Source organism: Capsicum annuum, chromosome 11, assembly GCF_002878395.1.
Source record: "Capsicum annuum cultivar UCD-10X-F1 chromosome 11, UCD10Xv1.1, whole genome shotgun sequence".
Taxonomy (NCBI): Eukaryota; Viridiplantae; Streptophyta; class Magnoliopsida; order Solanales; family Solanaceae; genus Capsicum; species Capsicum annuum.
This window is the reverse complement of record NC_061121.1, coordinates 51,027,850-51,046,439: the sequence shown is the minus strand read 5'-3', so window position 1 is coordinate 51,046,439 and position 18,590 is coordinate 51,027,850. Positions and strand designations below refer to the sequence as shown.

Genomic DNA, 18,590 nt, shown 5'->3' with positions numbered 1-18,590 from the left:
TTCCTTTTGTAACAGCTTCTGTTAGCATTGGAATGCCAGAATAGAAGATTTTTCCAAATAACGATTTTTGCATTAAAACCTTAATTTAATGTTTGTACTTCTGGTGTAAGGAGAGAATACCATATTGTATAGATATCTAAACAAATTTGGTCGACTTTGGTTGAGTCATACACAGCGTATACCTCTTTTTTTTTTTCTTCTTCTTTTACACATTGACTTCTTGTTTAACTTCTATCAATCAAATTATTTGAATTATCCTCCCCCACCCAAAAAAAAATATATATATAAAAAGAGTTGCAATTAGCATTTCTTCTCCTTATATCATTGTGCATCTATGTGTTTCTTTCCATGATCAAGTCATTTAAAGTTTTCATGTGAACTCTATACTTGGGGCCTCATTTTTTTTCTCTGGGTCTCCTTTTGGAAAAGATTCACTTAATTATGCATGGTTTTGTTTACGCAAAATAGCAAAACCCGTTCAAAATACTCTCTTTCAAATACTCAGTTTTCAACTTTAACCAAATATTGCCCAAACACCTACTTAATGTTTTAGTTTTTCTCATGACACGAGTATTTAACTCGGAAGATATCTGATGTTTCTTTTGTGCTAAAGTTGCAAATGGTTGCTTTTATCATTGTATTCACTCTACTTCGGTCTATGTAGGCAGCGCTTTGCTCTATAAGAATCATAAAGAAGGTCCCCGATCTTGCCGAAAATTTTATAAACCCTGCAGCTTCCTTGTTAAGTGAGAAGCACCATGGAGTTCTCATTACTGGTGTCCAGCTTTGTGTAGATCTATGTAAAGTTAGTACAGAGGCTCTTGAACATTTCAGAAAGGTAAGTCAACCATTGATATTTTTATCTGTTGTTGATACTTCTAGAGGAATATCTTGATTATGTTTTTGTGTCACTGGATTCTGTTGCTTTGATAGTCCCCTCCTTTCGAGTAAATTCCTCAAATTGTCACTCAACTTTTACAAATATTCCACGAAAGTGTCTTCTGATTTTTCTTGGACAATAGTCATTGAACTCTATCAATTGTTCCAAACAAGCTAAAAGTTACAGAAATGTTAAAAACTTGACGGAGGAGTCTTTTATTTTAAAATTTTTTTGGATTCATATTTAACCCAATATTCACTAACTCATAGTCTGTGTCTTGAACTAATTACAATTTTCGACAAATTTCGATATAATAAAAATAACAATAAATTTTTAAGGTTCTGAATAGGTGAAAACAACAATAAATTTTTAAGGTTCTGAATAGGTGAAGTATATGTTATGTTTGAAGAAATTAAAGAGATAATTATTTTGCCTTGTTTCATTTTAAACTTCTTGTCTTATTTCTTTCGTCTTTTTCATTTTTAAACTTTTGTGAAGTGGAAATTGGTTGAGAACTCTAAAACTGCTTACTTGTGTTTTTTTGATTATAAGCTAGGACAATTGATGAGTATGAACAATGTCGAGGTTTGCGGGAATTTGTAAATAGTTCAAGACGAAAATTATGGGTTAGTGGGTATTGGGTTAAATATTAATCCTAAAAATAATAAATAAATAAAGACTCATTTGTTAATTTTTTAACATTTCTGCGACTTTTATCGTGTTTGAAACAATTGATAGAGTTCAATCATAATATTGTCTAAAAAATTACAAGTAACTTTTAGTGAGATATTTTTAAAAGTTGGGTGGCAATTTGAGGAATACTCCCTCCTTCTCCATTTTTGGACAAGTAAAAATAGGAAAGTGAATTGTATTCCCATTTTATTTTTGCGACTTTGCTCTGTGATGCAAATCGAGAATTTAGTATATTTCTTTGTTTAATATTGAGCAACTAGTTACAACCCTAAGTGTGGACTTATTGCGTAAAATAGCTGGTCATTTACTCTGTCTACGCTTTCCCCATCTGGAGTATATATATGATTTAGTTGATAATGTAGATATCCACTGAAAGCATAGGTAGTTTCCTGAAACCCATCCACAAGATAAGGTGTGTGCCTCGTCTCCCATTGGTCACGAGCTCTATCTAGAAAAGGAGGGTGGCATTGAATAGTACATGCAGGTGGTGAAGTGATGTGTGAGTGTGATGACCAACGCTTTTTCTAGGAAAGGAGAGTGGAACAAGAAGTTTTAGAAAATCTTCTATCGTTCAGTGTGGAAATTGGAAAGCTAATGGAAAGTCGGTAGGAGGACCATATATTTCTGTTGGGCCCAAAAATATTTTCCCCACAAACAATGATGAATTATTTGTTTAAATTTTCTTTCCACCAACCAAGGACTTATTTTATTTTATAACAATATACCCAGTGGCTTATTTTATTATTTTTTTTTAATTTACCTTCATTTATCTTCTGTTTCCCAAATTTGCAAATAATGTGATGGTTCGGGAACTTATCTGTCCTTGGGTACTCCCTTCATTTCCTCCATCACATTCCTTCCTTTTAACCTTTGTATCTTGCTTAAATATTTTTGGAGGTGCCCGCGGAAGTATTGACTGCTCAAACTGCTGCTTTCATAAGAAATTTACTATTCCTCCTAAGTTTTGATTTTACGTGACCACTAAAACTAAAGTTGAATTTATGCCTCCACTACTTTTGAAGAGTCCTTGTTATTAGGATGTCTAATTGTCTACCACCCTTCCATGCGCACCCAGACATTTTTTTGATGTTCTACATGAGAAATGACTAAACCTGCAAAACTGGGCTTTTAAACAAATACTATGTTTCATCGTAGTGGAAGAGAAGGTATGGAAGATGGGAAGTAAAAGAGGAGGTATCAGAAACAGATTATTTGTTAATTGGGAGGGTAAAATTGGGGTTGTGGGGAGCTTATTTAAGCTTTCTGCGTCAGCTTTCCCAACCACTTAAAGATTGGCTGAAAGGACAAAATTCTCTTCCTATCATACCGAACAACCTGAAGTGAGTGAAAAATACTCTTTTAAAGGATGTAATCGAAGAGCTACATTTCCATGTACTTCTTTCAGCTTCCTTTTAACCAAAACAGTTTGTGTAAGCACACCTACACATGCTGGAGCAGATATTTGAATTTTGATGACTTCAAGCGTCAAAAACTTTTACTGTTCTATTAAAAAAACCACCATCTTCTATTTGATGTGGCGATGATTTTTTTTTTTTCATGTGTGGTTCTAGAAATGCACGGATGGTTTAGTCAAACTTATGAGGGATCTCGCGAACAGTCCATATGCGCCTGAGTATGATATTTCTGGCATTACAGATCCTTTCCTCCAAATAAGATTGCTTAGGCTCTTGCGTGCTTTGGGGCAAGATGATGCCGATGCCAGTGATACTATGAATGATATTCTCGCTCAGGTTTGTCACACCTCTTTGCATCTTAATGTGTGTCACGTCATGAAGTTGTTAAGTCTTGAAGTTTTCTGAATATCTCCTGACAGTCTTCTCCGTCAACGTTCTAGTAGTGCATGCCAGATCTTTCCCTTACAGAAATATTTTGTCCATCAGAGAGATTTTTCTTAGCATAGATGAAATTTTGTTAACAGATTACTCTATGAATACAGAAGGAAGAGTACGGTTAGTTTGTGTACTGATTATTACCGGTTTTTAATTGTCTTTTTTAGTAACATGAATCTAGACTTGTTTTTCTTTCGCATGCCTCCATGACCAATGTCAAATAGCAGAATTATTCTCCTCTAGGTTGGGGTTAGCTTCTCGTTTGGAACTTTGTTGCGGCAAAGGCTTTTGGTGATTCTTGGCCACAAAATGTCTGAATACAGTTGGCGTTTGCTTCAACATTTTGGAGAACTTGTTTCAAATTTTCTTTTTTTTTTTGCAAAAGCTGTTTTTAACCAAACACTTGAAAGTAACTTTTTCAGCTTTTGCAAGAACTGATAAACGCTTCTTTTAGGTGTTTGGTTGCAAACAACTATTGTGAAAAAAACAATGATTTTTTTTGGTTGAAACACTTCTTCAAGTTTTAATCAATCGCTCGCTTGCTTGTTTATTATATGTAATGAAGTTCTATCAAAAGGCGTGTATTAAAAACATGCAACAAAATGAGAAATTCTCTTTGATAGGTATGCAACTAAGTGAGAATATACATACAAGGATATGAAAATGTGTCTGAATGGGTCTATAATCTTAAGCAACATATTGAGGAGAATCCCTTTCTCTCCTTCATTCTTTTTTCCATCCTAGTGCTTGTCGTCTGCTCATTACTACCATAGCAAAGTATGTAATCTTATTAAATGTATTTTATGAGTAAGTAACACTTTCTCTGGTTATAATTCAACCCTTAAGAAGGTTATACTATATTATGAAATATATATTTCTCTAACAACTCCGAAATCTTCTCTAGGTGGCTACAAAAACTGAATCAAACAAAAATGCAGGCAATGCTATTCTTTATGAATGTGTTGCAGCTATCATGAGCGTCGAAGATAATGGCGGCTTGAGGGTGCTTGCTATTAACATTTTGGGAAGATTTTTATCCAACCGTGATAATAATATCAGGTCATTCTCTTTTTGCATATTTTACCCGCAATTTAGGCTTATCTCAACTGAGTGACTGTCTTTTGGGTCCTGGTGTGATGGCCAGTGTTGTCATGCACTCGAGAAATTGTTTAACCAAAACGAAATTCAGCTGTTAGAAAAGCTATCTGCATTCAACATGTGGCACTTCTGTGTCCCACCCATATTGATCTTGTATGTATTTTGCAATTAAGCAGAGTATATGCTGCCTCCACTTGTTGTTTGCCTTCAACCTATAGGGGATTCTTGTATTATAGTGCTCTACGTGTTAATTGGTGGTCAGAAATTCTATCAGTCTCTGAGCACCCTTGTTTGGTGTGATTTTTTTTTTTTTTTGGGGGGGGGGGGGGGGGGGGGGGGGGGGGGCATGCTGTTAACTGCCTATCTTCTCAGAAGTTAGCACCTTGAAAGATCTTTGGCGTGTCTCTGAGTCTGCACCATACACTGAATACAGTCGCCTTCTTGTTTCTTAGTTTTTACCTTTTCCTTTTGAGGCTGTAGAATAGGAGGGGTTTCTTTCCACTTCTCTATATGATTTTTGCACCGTTACATTTATTGGATTATTTTTATTGCTATTTGTCTTGTTAGCAATTAGCATGGGTTCTTTTCTAATCGTAATTAGGTCCAAATTATTTCAGATATGTTGCACTGAACATGTTGATGAAAGCTTTAGCTGTAGATAGTCAAGCAGTGCAGAGGCATCGGACAACAATTTTGGAATGTGTGAAGGTATTTGACTGTTACATTCTATTCTTCCTCATAATCTTTCCTCTTCTTCATCCTTGTTCTTCTTTCCCTTTGATGTGTAAAGTACCTCCAGTCCAATATATCTACAGCAGAATCTTAAATAAAACCTTGACTATCTAGAACATGTATCCCATGTGATTCCACAGTTTAATTATGTCAGTTCTACATGTCAGCTGATGCAATTTTTTTCGCTTAAACTAGCGCATTTGGAGATAATATTCCGTGATGTTCCATTTATCAAACATTCAGCAACCTGTGACTTTTTTAATTTTCAGGATTCCGATCCATCAATTCGTAAAAGAGCCGTTGAACTTGTGTATCTCTTAGTAAACGAAACCAATGTGAAGCCTATGACGAAGGAGTTAATAGAATATCTAGAAGCAAGTGATCCGGAGTTTAGGGGAGATCTCACTGCGAAAATCTGTTCCATTGTGGAAAAGTAAGTAAACTTAAAATGTTTATGAGTATTCTGATTTTGATTCTTAGAAATCGCAGAATGCTGCTGCTTTTTAATATTACTTTGGATATGTTTTTTCTGTTCATTCATTTGTTCTCTTCATGTTTTTGTTTCTCTTGATTTTTCTGGTTCTGTCCCCAGGAGAAGCGGGGATTCATGTGTTGTAGTATGATTAGAAAACTTTCCCAACGATTCCTTTGTTTGTTCTCTTCCAAGACATCTTTAGATGCATCTCCTACTTACAACTGCTTATGGTGCTCTAGGTTCTCACCGGAGAAAATTTGGTACATTGATCAGATGCTCAAGGTTCTCTCTGAGGTATGTACAAAGTGATATATTTCTTTGTATTCTTTGTATTATGTGGAAGCAGCCTCTTCAGAAATTTAGACCCTAGTAGTTCGGCCCTTCCTCGGACCCTGTATGCATCGGGCTGTCCTTTCCTTTTTACGATAGTTCTGTTTGAGTTTGAGATTTTGTTGGCTATTTGGTCGTTCTGGTAATTAATAAACATAAATTATCTTTTAGAATTGTAAGTCGCCTGCTCGCGTGAGAGGACTAGCCTTTTTCTTGGTTTAAGCACATGGAACAAACCTTTTACATGGGTGACAGCGAGCTAGACACAAACTTAGACCTACACTTACTTGAGTACTACGTTGTATAGTGTGAACCATCTCATCTATAAGCTTAAGTTGTTATGGGCGTATTCTTTATTTGTTCTTACTTAAAAGAGTACTGATCTGTCTGCTGTTGCAATAGGCTGGAAATGATGTGAAGGATGAGGTGTGGCATTCTCTGATTGTGGTGATTACAAATGCTTCCAATCTCCATGGTTATGCAGTACGGTCTCTCTACAGAGCAGTGCAAGAAGCAGGAGAACAGGTACTTCAAGAATTACCTAGATCTCCTAGTTCCTTTTTCCCTTTTGTTCCTGATTGTTTCTGCAATTTGGTGATTTTTCTTGGTAGGAAACTCTGGTTCGAGTTGCAATTTGGTGCATTGGAGAATACGGTGACATGTTAGTAAATAGTGCTGGAAGGCTTCATATTGAAGAACCATTGACCGTGAGTTCAATGCTTTAACAGTTACTCTTCTACTAATTCTGATCTTTCTTTGCATCACATTTTCCCTTTAATGATTCTGTATCATATCACTTGGTAGCCAGCCTCTTACTTATTTTCCAGCATATTGTAAATGACGTGTCTCACTCACTTTTTCAATCAATTGAGCACAATTCTCCATGTACCATTGACAGACCATGGGGTAGCGGTGGAGTTCCTAGTTTGATTCTGGGAGGTTGTTAATAATGAACTTACAATTGGATTAACTATGGTAATTGGTGTAAAAGCAAAATTCATGTCATTTCATGTATTGTACGAGTTTCTGACCATAGACTTCTAGTTCAATTGGCAAAGGTGGTCCAACATGAGATGTGTACTAGGCACATTTCACGAATTTGAATCAGGATTGGTGAAACCAAGTCTGGTATTTCTACCAAGCACTGAAGTTGGAAAAAATAGATTCTCAGTTATGAAAAGAAACAGGTGCGGACACCACGGTTATTTGAAAAAAAAAACAGTAGAGTAATATACAGAGCTTCCATCTCCTACAAATCCGTTCAAATAAAAAGAAAAAGGATAAAAAAGGGACAAGCCCTCAACCTGACATGTTTCATTTGTTTAAGTTGTTTCTTCAGGATTTTACAAATTCCACAAATTTCAGCATTTTAATTCTTTGTATGAACCATGGCACATAAATGCTATTTGTATTTCAATGTAATGTGGTGCTACTAATGAATCATAAACCTTGGGAAGTCTCCACACCATGGATGTATCTATATAGTGGGTTAGGGGTAGCATGGCACCCGGACACTCCGGTAAAATTTAATATACATACTGGTATTTGTACAGAAATATTAACGTAAATAAAGTGGCACCCAAAATCATAAATTGACTGTGGTGCCTAGTTTGAAGCGGTTGACCCTAGGATCAAGACTCCAAAGTGTTCTTTCCCATTTATTATCTTTGTGGCCCAGTCCCTACTGTGACCTTTTTCCCTGTTTCTTTCAGGTTTTTCTCGGGTGTGTTTGGCATGATGGAAAATGTTTTCTAGAAAATGTTTTCCAATTTTTCCTTGTTTGATTATAATGAAATGTTTGAAAAATATTTTCCACAACTCATTTTCCTTCATTTGATGGAAAATGACTTCCCTCATGGGTCAAGGGAAGTTATTTTCCAGAAAATGACAAATGAGACTTATAACCCCACCCCCATCCCTTTTCCCAACCCCAACAACACTCATATTCACATGACTTAAAAAATTTATATTTCTCAAAAATTTACATTACTCGGAAATATTTTTCACTGTGCTTTGCTTCAATTTTTCACTGTTTGAAATAAAAAAAAGTGAAATCCGAACTTTTTCCATTTCCAATGTTCGTCGAATGTATTATTATTTTTATATTCATAGAGAAAGACTTACCTATGTTACTTTTGCTAATTGCATATTTCATCTTGTCATCGATGTAACTTGTTTCACGAGGTTGAATAAGCTTGTTGTTCCGTTATATTTCTATTGATCGTAGTATCTTGAGATTGTCTTGACAAAATGTTGAAAAGTATCTCCTATATTTGCTAATTAATAGTTGCTTTAATTTAGTGATTGTAGTATTTTAGAATTCGATATTGATATTATTTGTTATGCTTAAATTATTTCTTACAAATTGTTGAATTGTTAGAGGCACTAATATACTAGTTAACAGTTGGTAGTATTTTCTACAAAAAAAAAAAACTTCACTCACCAATCAAACACTAAAAAATATTTTTCTAAAAAATATTCTCTACTCACCCCAACCAAACACCATAAAATATTTTTCACTCACCAACCAAACATGAGAAAATAAGTAGAAAACCAATTTATTTTTCAGGAAAACGTTTTCCAAGAAAACATTTTCCATGGAAAATATTTTCCATCATACCAAACACACAATCTGTTTTCATTTTCTTTTCTGTTTAACAACCCTATTTCATTAATTTATTTAAATTATGTATTTGCTTCATTTTTTTTTTCTTGAAGTTCTTATTTAAACATAACTTTAATCACTTTTTCTATTTATCCATCTAATGTTAGAATTATTTAGAGTGATGATTTCAAGAGACTTAATATTAACCACGCTCTTAGCTTTTTTTTTTTTTCCATTTTCATTTCTCTTTCACAACACTATTTTATTATTGTTTTATTTAAATTATGTTGTTGCTTCATTTTCTCTTTCTGAAGCAGTTGAGTTTCTTATCTAAATATAATTCTTATCAATTTTTTTTCTATTTGTCCATCTAACATTGCTCTTTTTGTGATTTCTAAAATTATTTAGAGAGGTGACATCAAGTGACATGATATTAATCTAGCTATATGTAGATTGAAGGAATGTATTCACTTGTGGAAAGTTGTAGCTTATACTTTTAATCACATAATTTGATAGAATTTGAATTGAGAAGAATGATCGGATTTGGATAAAACTTATTTGCTTTGATGATGACGTCGTTTTTTATGCACCAAAAGTGTTAAACCAAACTAAATTGATTGAAAATGGATAGAATTGAGCCGAAATAAATTCAAAATGGATCGAACTGACTGGATGTAGACCTTAATTCAATCTTCTTATTAACTATCGTATGTTTGCATAAAGATAGTGCACTGCTAAGAACACTACCTTTTACCGAGGGACAAAACCGACAGATAGTTATTTATCAAATATTATCACTTCTGAACAAAAAATGGATGGATTCCCTTGAATTTTTTCAATGGCCTCTAGCGGTAGTTAAATTAAAAGGAAGAAAGTATTAGAAAAAAAAAATTATAATTTCATTAATCGACAGTGTCGATTTCATTAAGAAAAAATTTAAAAACAACTTCATTGATTTTTCAATAGTGTCCTTTAGTTTACCTTAACGAAATACTAGACTGAGGGCATCCGTAAATTGTCTCTCGAAGAATGCGATTTTTTAGTAATGGTGCACCCGTAGATCAATCCTGTATCCGCTTCGGCATGTTGACATGAAGTTAAGTATGATGAACTATGAAGAACATTTTGTAGTCTGCAGATTCAAATGCACTCAATGAAGTATATCTGTGATTTCAAAAATGAAATGTTAGATGCTGCTAAACAAGTCGTAATAGCTTATTGTTTGACGTGAAATATAAACTACAATAGTTGTGCCTCATTCTCATGCTAGTTGGGGTCAGCCTGAGTCCTCACTATCCAACTTTCTCATTTTCAACGTGTTCCATTTTTAGAAAACTGTGGACTTTAATTGAGATTGACACATTAAATCATTTCTGCATTGGAATTCTCTACTCCTAGGTTCTCTGATATAGTTCTTTGGAGCAGGTAACAGAATTTGATGCTGTGGATGTTGTGGAGATTTCCTTTAAGAGCCATTCATTTGATCTCACTACTCGGTCAATATGTTTGATTGCTTTGCTAAAGCTATCAAGTCGCTTTCCATCTTGTTCACAGTATGTGCTCTTTTTCATTCTGTTTAGGAGGTGCTTCGTTTTTCTGTCCCGTGCACCAACAGTTACTTAAACAGAGATGAAAAACTACTCCCAAATACACATTGTTTAATTTAATATCTATTTTGCACATTATCTCTTAGTTACTCTCTGTCATGATGCATTTTATGGAAGTCTCTTTCCATTACGGGACATGCCACCAAGTTTGGTGTAGCTCTGTAAATAAATAAAATCTATCCCCAGCCCACTATTTGCTCTTTCATTGTCCCACTCATGATATTTTCCATTTTTACCTGCTTAATTCCTTTTTTTTAATGATGACGCACTAATGGATTCTCAGAGAGTAAACAATTGTTCAACGAGTTCTCAGGATAAGTCCGTAATTTGTGAATATCTGATTTGGTGTAGGCGGATAAATGACATCATCATTCAGTACAAAGGGAGCTTTGTGCTTGAACTGCAGCAGAGAGCTATTGAATTTAACTCAATAATTGAGAGGCATCAGAATATCAGGTTTGTTCGATTTCATATTGAAGGTTGTTCGATGCCTTTACTTTTGTTGTAGCTCACTCATATTGTTGCTGATCATTGTTTTCAGGTCTTCACTTGTAGAAAGAATGCCAGTTCTTGATGAAGCAACCCACATCGGAAGGAAGGCTGGGTCTGTGCCAGCAGCTGTGTCAACATCTCAAGGAGTATCAGTTAATCTTCCAAATGGAGCTCCCAGACCCAGTGCTGCCCCTCTTGTTGACTTGCTTGATCTTAGTTCAGATGATGTTCCTGTGCGTAGCTCTTCTGGTGGAGACTTTCTTCAGGATCTTCTTGGTGTTGATCTGGTGCCAGTGTCTTCACAATCAGGTTAGTGTTGCTATGTTCCATTGCATGAGTTCTTCCGTGTGTTTGCATTTATTATTCTGATTTTCTTCATATTGATGTCTTCTCCTGTACCATATTCAAATGTTAAATGTGCATTCCTTGACCATTCTTAGTACACACTAGAACTCAGAGTCTAATTAAATCTTATACCTGTGGTCTCTTCTACTCATGTCTCCTTTTTGGAGTCAATCAGCATGACTATGAAGAGAAATATTGAAAATAAAAGTATTTAAGTTTTGTCATCCGAGCAGGAGGAGATCTTGGATTCTAGTTGCGTGTTGCACAAGGATGTCAATGTTTAATGCAACAAAATGATAACAAGCACTTTTATCGAGACTCTTTATTAAGTCCAATCGTGTGTGAAAATTCTGTTGGTAAATGGTAGAATGGAAGTGCAGCAATTTGAAGCCCTGAATTTTCCTGTTCAAGTCGAATTTGTGTGAGAAAGTTTTTGCTAGTAAGTCGTGGAATAGGAGGAGCACAATAAGTAAAATCCCTGAATTTAACATTTCAGATGTAGAATGATTTGTGTTTTATATCTTTGGTTAAAGTTATGGAGTATTGAATATTAATTTAAACTTTAAGATTTTTATTCTACCGTAAAACTAGATTGAGTTAGGTAACCCACCAACTTGTTTTCCCAAGATCATCACCAGTAAAAAAGGAAAGAAAAGGGGAGATTGAAAAAGTGAGACACAAGTTTGCATTTATTCTCATCTTGCTCCTTTAATTTCAGGTACAAATCAGGCCCAAAAGAGCGGAACCGATGTTTTACTGGACCTTCTGTCAATTGGAACTCCACTAGCTAATAGCAGCCCATCTACAACTCAGGTGTTGCCCTCCAATGTTGATGCGAAAAGTCCGGTGGATCTATTAGATAGATTGTCCTCACCTTCTGCTCCTTCAGTTCAAGTCTGTACTCCAGCTGGAAGTTCTCCTATGTTGGATTTATTGAATGGGTTCCCTTCCAGCCCACCAATTTCTGGTGCAGTCGCTGTCTGTGTTTTAAACTTGGTTACAATCTAATGCTTCTTCAAAGTTGACACGATTTTCTTTTTTCAGTTACAGAAGGCAACGGTCCAGCATATCCATCAATAGTTGCATTTGAGAGCAACTCGTTAAAATTAACATTCAACTTCTTAAAGCAGCCTGGAAATCCACAGACAACACTTATTGAAGCTAGTTTTATAAACAAGTCACAAGAAGTACTCACAAACTTTATTTTCCAAGCTGCAGTCCCAAAGGTAATTGTAATTTTTTTTTAAAAAAATTTCACTTGGGAAGAAGAGTTGGCATACGATGATTGGTTTTATGATATGAATTGTCAATTTCCATGCCTGAGTGTGCGTCAGCTATGACGATTCTAAATCAATTTTTTTGGTAAAAATCATTTTTGATCTATCAGTCTTCTTTGATCTTTCAATAGAATCTTGTATTATTGCAATCCAAGTGGTAATAATCTAAGCTTAGATGAGGGCAGGGCAATCTTTCCAGAGTGAATTTTCATGGTTTAGATTTCTGCGGCTGGAAGTTTTAGTGATGGGCTAGGTGCTTTTCTAGGAAATCTACAATCACTTATTTGGTGTTCTTTAAGAGGTTTTTTTCAGAGTTTTTTTTTCATTTTTGCTTACCTATTCCTTCGACGACTGCAACTGTCGTTTATAAATATTTTGTGGGATAACTTTAACCAATCTAATTTGAAGTCATGTTCTATGTTCATCGGCTCCCAACTATGCTTATTTCGTCATTTTGGTGCAGTTTCTTCAATTGCACTTGGATCCAGCAAGTGGTAATATGCTACCTGCAAATAGTAATGGATCGATCACACAAAAATTGAAACTCACAAACAGCCAACATGGCAAGGTATGTGAATTATCCATTTGATGACTGATCTGATCTTCTAGAACTTTGCATGATCACTCTTGTGTAAACCTGTCTGTAAAAATAAGCACTTTTCCACACCCAAGGGTGTGGCCTAGTAAGTGGGTTGAGCACTGTGAGGTCTCGGGTTCAATTCCCAATAGGTACAAACACTAGGTGATCGCTTTTCATCTGTTCTAGCCCTGGTGGACAGAGCTACCTAGTACCTGTTGCTTGTGGAAGGTGGCAGGTATCCCGTGGAATTAGTCGAGGTGCGCAAGCTGGCCCCGACACCACAGTCAGAAAAAAAAATCTCTTTCCTGTATCCTCTTTTATTGTTGCAACATGTGTGCACATCCATCATCCACAAAATTTCATGCATTGTAATACTTTTTGAGTGCAAGTTTATAGACAACCTAACTATTTATAGCCCACGAACATTGTCACCTCTGCAGTTATGGCTTTTATAGTGACAGTTATCTAATATTTTTCCTCATTCCCCAGAAATCCCTTGTCATGCGCATACGGATAGCATATAAGGTAAATAATAAGGATGTAGTGGAGGAAGGCCAAATCAACAATTTTCCTCGTGATTTGTGAGGTCGAATGTCTCTTAAGAGTATGATTTGCGAGAGCGTTTATCTGTTATTCACTGCGAGAAAGCTTCAGCTTCAGCTCGTTGTTTGTACTTCCTAGTGGATGGAGCTTGTGCTGGTTGGTTTTCAAGTGGCTTTTCCTGGGGAATTGCTTGGATGCCTCAACTTGCTTGCCTCTTTCTACCTTCAAAAAAAAGATAGCCAGTGTACATTAATAATCTGATACCTAAAACATGCCATTGGAAGTCAAATCTTGGCTTTGAGGCACATACAAGAGGACCTTTGCTGGGCCCTCGTTAAAAAGTTTTGATATATGCTAGTCTCATTTGTTCTAGATTTTGGAGTAATCAAATTCAAGAATTGTAATATAAGTTGAGTTGGAATCTTGGTTACATTTTAGACGTTTCTTTTTAAAGTTATATAAAATGTGCTGCTTTTAATTTTATGCACCTTCAAAGACCTATTGTTCTGCATGTAATTGAGATACATTTTGATTTTGGTGTGAGCCTTCTCAACTTTTTGTGCCTTAGCTCTTCTTTGCATTCTTGGTTCCAAATAAGTCCCACGTTTTATAACGTGGGATGTAAAGAGGGAGGTTCATCCTACTGAATCTCATGGTAAGACTATGTTTTTCGGATTTTTCAAAAATATTGTTGCATCGGTGTTGGATTATTCAAATATTATGCATTTTTAGAAGATCCGACACACGGCAAGGAATCGAACAACAAATGCTCCATCTCCACTCATAGGAGCTACGAGATTAAAAGAACGTCTGTCCATTACTATGAAAGATCAGAATAAATAATTTTTTTTTCATTTAGTTTCTTTCTTTAATTAAATATCCTATGACAACCAGAATGAACTGTCCATAAACTGGCGGTTGGAAGCACCCTTGAATTGCAGTTCATGATCTGTTATACTTTCAATTATCTGTACCTTCAAAACATTGTTAACTTGTCAATGACGTACATTAATCTGATTATTTATAAACTACTCGACAAAATAATTAGGAGAGTATTATGTTATGTTTATGAGTTCTTTACATTTTGCACCCTCAACGTATGCGTCATGTTTTAGTTATCACAATAATCGTCTAAATTTCTATGCTTACCATCTATTCATTCATTTCTTTGCAGAATAATTAAAACGCTAATATTATAAGGGTAAAATAGGAAATTAGTTGAAAAGAGCCAGATGAAGATGAGAGGGCAGAGGTGGTGTTTTTTAAATATATATATATATTTTTTTTGTTTACACTTTCTTAAGAGTTTTCACCTTTTTTGTTTTCATTATGATCCAAACCCACAAATGAAGGTATGGAGTGCTTATTATCCGAGCAACTCCTTGTCGGCGGAGGTGTTGTTGAGTGCACCCTAAATAGTTCTCTTGTAACTGAATGCAATAAACAATACGAGCGAAACATCAATTGATACTCTTCCAAAGCACCTTCTCAAACAAAATAACACACGTCATAAAAAGTGTGCTGCTCAAAATAAACTGATTTATACAACTTAGTCAAACAGAATATCAGTCTGACAAAATAATTAGGAGTGACCCTACATAGTTACTATTTGTAAAACCTCAATGTCCCCACAGCTTAGGAAACTCATGGAAATAATCTATTTCATCACTAAAGTCTCCAACACCACTTTTTACTGATCCCACCATTATCAGAAGCTCCACATTGGAGAGACCTTACTCAGGAAAATAGTTGGTGGGACTACCAACCCATTTCTGAAAAGGAAATCAGTTGGAAGAGAGAAAATGTCATTTTGTATGGTGTAGGTCCTTCTACTGCTTTTGTTTTCCTCTGTTTTGTGGGGGGCGGAGTATTTCATTGTTACTGTTCTTTTTCAGTATGTTATATACCGCTCTCTGAATCACATCGCTCTCCCCATCACATTTATTTGTTGTTGTTGTTGTCATTACTACTTTTATTTCTGTATACCCTTTTACAGATGACTTAAGATGCTTTACGTGTGCGAAGGATCTATCAGAAACAATTTTTCTATTTCTACAACGTAGAAGCAAAATCTGCGTACGCTCTGTCCTCCCTACATTCTACCTATGAGGTTATATCGGGTTTGTTGTTGTTGGGTTTGGGGGAGGGGATACATTACTTAAGCTAATTGGTTAAACAATGAGTACGCATAAGTTTTTACTAGTGAATTAATAAGGAGTGTAAAAGAATTAGTTATAGATTAAAAACCCTACACTTCAATCATCACGTTTAGAAGGAGCTTGACATTAATAGAGTATCCTCTTAACTTTTTCAGCCATTGTTAAATCATAAATAGGTAGATTTTATAAGCATAAAGTACAGATGTAACCAGTAATTTGTTGTTCATGTGGCATTAATTAATTGAACACCATAGAGTTCAAAAGAGACAAAACAGGATAATAGTGGCAATTGGATTTGAGACTTTGGAGAATCTTTTGGGAGCCACAAGAAGATTATTAAAATAGGAAGGACGAGTTCCCAAGAGTTGATCTTTCTTTTTCTTGAGATTGCAGCATTCATTTGAGTTTGAAAATGCCATAGCAGCAGAATTGTATAGTATGTACATATTCAAATAATTAAACCTTTCGGCAACCCCAAGTGGTCCCTTAAGTATAACAAGTCTAGAGGCACCTCCAACGGATGTGGTGCAGAGGAGGAGAGACTGCTCTTTCCTTAACCAGAAATCTCGATTTCGAATCGTGGGTATAGAAAAATCCTTAATAGGGAGTGTTACCTTCGAATAGGCGAACACCAATACGGGTACTGGACAGCTGATGTGAAACTAAAAAAAAAAGTCTAGAGGCTATATGTTCCAACCACAAGTTTCAGAGTTGGCAGGAAAAAGAACTTTCTCAAATCTTGGGTCAATTCTATGGGATTTGAATTGGTAAAAGATAAAGTGGAACATGTTATCCTTACTTCCACAAAAGTGGAAATTGGAAAGAGGCATCACTTAAAGCATAACGCATAAAAAGCAATAAAGAGAAAAACAGAGAAAAGCAAAAGCTCCCAAAACAACTTTGGCAACTGAATAATCAAATAAATTTTAATTAACCAAACTACAAGGTAATTCAAGAAATAAAGAAAAAGAAAAAAAAAACGATTTGTATAACTATCTTCAAACAGGTTGAGTCCTATGATCAGCCCATGGCAAACTTACATTGTCTGCAGAATTATGAAATTTATCCTTCTTGGACCATAACCAAATCTTGGAAACAGAAAAACTCTCCCCTCTATTTCCAATGTTTATTCTTTTCCCATAATTGTCTCCATCATTTGCACAACTTCCATTTTGTCCACTTTTCCCTTTCACAATTCCCCTCATCAATTGACCACCACCATCTACACCATGATTTTTACCACTATTTGGACACAATGCCACTTGCAGTTCTGAATCATCCACCACATATTGGAAAGATCCCATTGAAAAACATCTTCTTGAATCCAAATTACTATTGCTAGTCTCTCCCATTTCCCTTTTCCCATTTTCCAAAAGACCATTGTTTGTATTCTTGAATTTACCAAGTCTCACAGAAAACACCCTTCTTGAACTTATAGTACTATCTATATCCTCATTTGGTTTTGGACCAGGCGAAACACCAACACCAACGCCATCACATTCATCTCTTATGGAATCATCAAAGCAAAAGATTGGATTTTCAATACAAAAATCAGGTGTAAAAAGAACCCCTCTACAAAGTGGACAAGTTGAGTTCGACATCAACCAAGTATCTATACAACTTATATGAAAAGCATGACTACACAAAGGTAGCAGCCTCAATTCATCTTGCTCCGAAAACTCACATAAACAAACAGCACAATCAAATGGCTCTTTCAGACCAACAATTTCTTTATAAAGAAACACAGGAAGTGCATCAATAAAAGCCTGATCTAAACCTGAATCATGTAAATGAAAAAGTTGTTGTAACTGCCTTTGATAGGCACCACCAGAATCAGACATTTCAGGGTCTCTATTGTTAGATTGTGAAGAAGACCACCTATTTTTCATCAAATATCTAACTAACAAATGTAACACACCAGAAATAAAAAATATGACTGCTAGTATTACTATGATAAAAAGAACAGCTGGACTAATTTTATTACCAGATGATGATGTTGATGATGGTGGTGGTGTAAAGGATTCTTTCTGAGGACAACAAGATGAAATTGAATGAATATTGTTCAAAAGAACATATTTTTCCCAAGACATTTTTGGTACTATGGTTGCACATACTAAAAAGACAGTATTTAGTTCACATCTTTTTCAAGAATCAGACAGAAGCATTTAGTACTTGTGCTGGTGGTGACACACACAAAGACAAAAGGACAGCTAATATACATTGAGGAGTTACAAGAAATAGACACACATTTCTTGACATTTACAAGAAACCCAATTTCACTTCAAATCTAAACTACTCAAGAAAGAGAGAAATTGATGAAATCTTGAGCTGGATTTTGTTGGAAGAAATAAATCTTGGGTAATTTGCACCTTACCTTATTCTAACTTCCTCAGAAGCTAAATTTGTTAACTTTGTCTAATGACCAATTACTGCAACACAAAAAGAATCTGGAGTAATTAAATGCTGAAGAAGGTACTTGACACTTGACAGTAGCATTTATGTAGATTCCAAAAAATAGGTCAAAAGAACAGGCTAGACCTCTGAGGGCATTTAGTCATATTATTACTTTAATAACAAAGAACACAGAGAAGCAAAAGATTTTTTATCCTTTTTAAAAATACTATTTTCCCCACCTCTTTCTCTCTCTGGATTTCAATTTATTTATCATATTTTTTTTTTAAAAAAAATTATCCTAAATAAATTTATTAGATTATTTATTACAAGTTACAGCAACACTTTTCATTAATTACTAGATGAAAGAAATAATTACAACTTATAACAAATTTTTAGAAAAATCTTTTTTTCTTAAATATCCGAAAATTATTTTTTTAATATTTAAGTTCATATTATTTCCGTATTTATAGCATGTAATATTTATCACTCTTCATTAATTTTTTTCATAATTATGGCAAGTTATATTTTTG

The 18,590-nt window shown here is 35.1% G+C and overlaps 2 protein-coding genes across 2 annotated transcripts in view; one reads left to right on the top strand and one right to left on the bottom strand.

The window, feature by feature from the left end:
- The window catches only part of LOC107847612 (AP-1 complex subunit gamma-2), a gene marked incomplete at its 5' end in the record, with an annotated part of 19,027 nt that extends 5,033 nt beyond the window's left edge, over nucleotides 1-13,994 (top strand). Inside the window, 15 exon segments of the mRNA XM_016691980.2 lie at nucleotides 665-838; nucleotides 3,145-3,324; nucleotides 4,328-4,482; nucleotides 5,139-5,229; nucleotides 5,523-5,686; nucleotides 5,968-6,022; nucleotides 6,461-6,583; nucleotides 6,670-6,765; nucleotides 10,089-10,216; nucleotides 10,622-10,726; nucleotides 10,812-11,071; nucleotides 11,826-12,074; nucleotides 12,152-12,333; nucleotides 12,848-12,952; nucleotides 13,454-13,994. Coding sequence (XP_016547466.2) covers nucleotides 665-838; nucleotides 3,145-3,324; nucleotides 4,328-4,482; nucleotides 5,139-5,229; nucleotides 5,523-5,686; nucleotides 5,968-6,022; nucleotides 6,461-6,583; nucleotides 6,670-6,765; nucleotides 10,089-10,216; nucleotides 10,622-10,726; nucleotides 10,812-11,071; nucleotides 11,826-12,074; nucleotides 12,152-12,333; nucleotides 12,848-12,952; nucleotides 13,454-13,549 — 2,163 coding nt within the window. The 3' untranslated portion in view covers nucleotides 13,550-13,994.
- Nucleotides 13,995-16,540: 2,546 nt separating this feature from the next.
- On the bottom strand, nucleotides 16,541-18,290 carry LOC107846840 (RING-H2 finger protein ATL47). Its single transcript, XM_016691116.2, has one exon. It carries the CDS (start codon nucleotides 17,754-17,756, stop codon nucleotides 16,665-16,667), a length of 1,092 nt encoding a protein of 363 aa, XP_016546602.1. The 5' UTR covers nucleotides 17,757-18,290; the 3' UTR covers nucleotides 16,541-16,664.
- Between the last annotated feature and the right edge of the window lie 300 nt (nucleotides 18,291-18,590).

What these genes read in the sequence shown, in the direction of transcription:
- LOC107846840 (XM_016691116.2), bottom strand. Translation starts at nt 17,756, where the DNA reads ATGTCTTGGGAAAAATATGTTCTTTTGAACAATATTCATTCAATTTCA.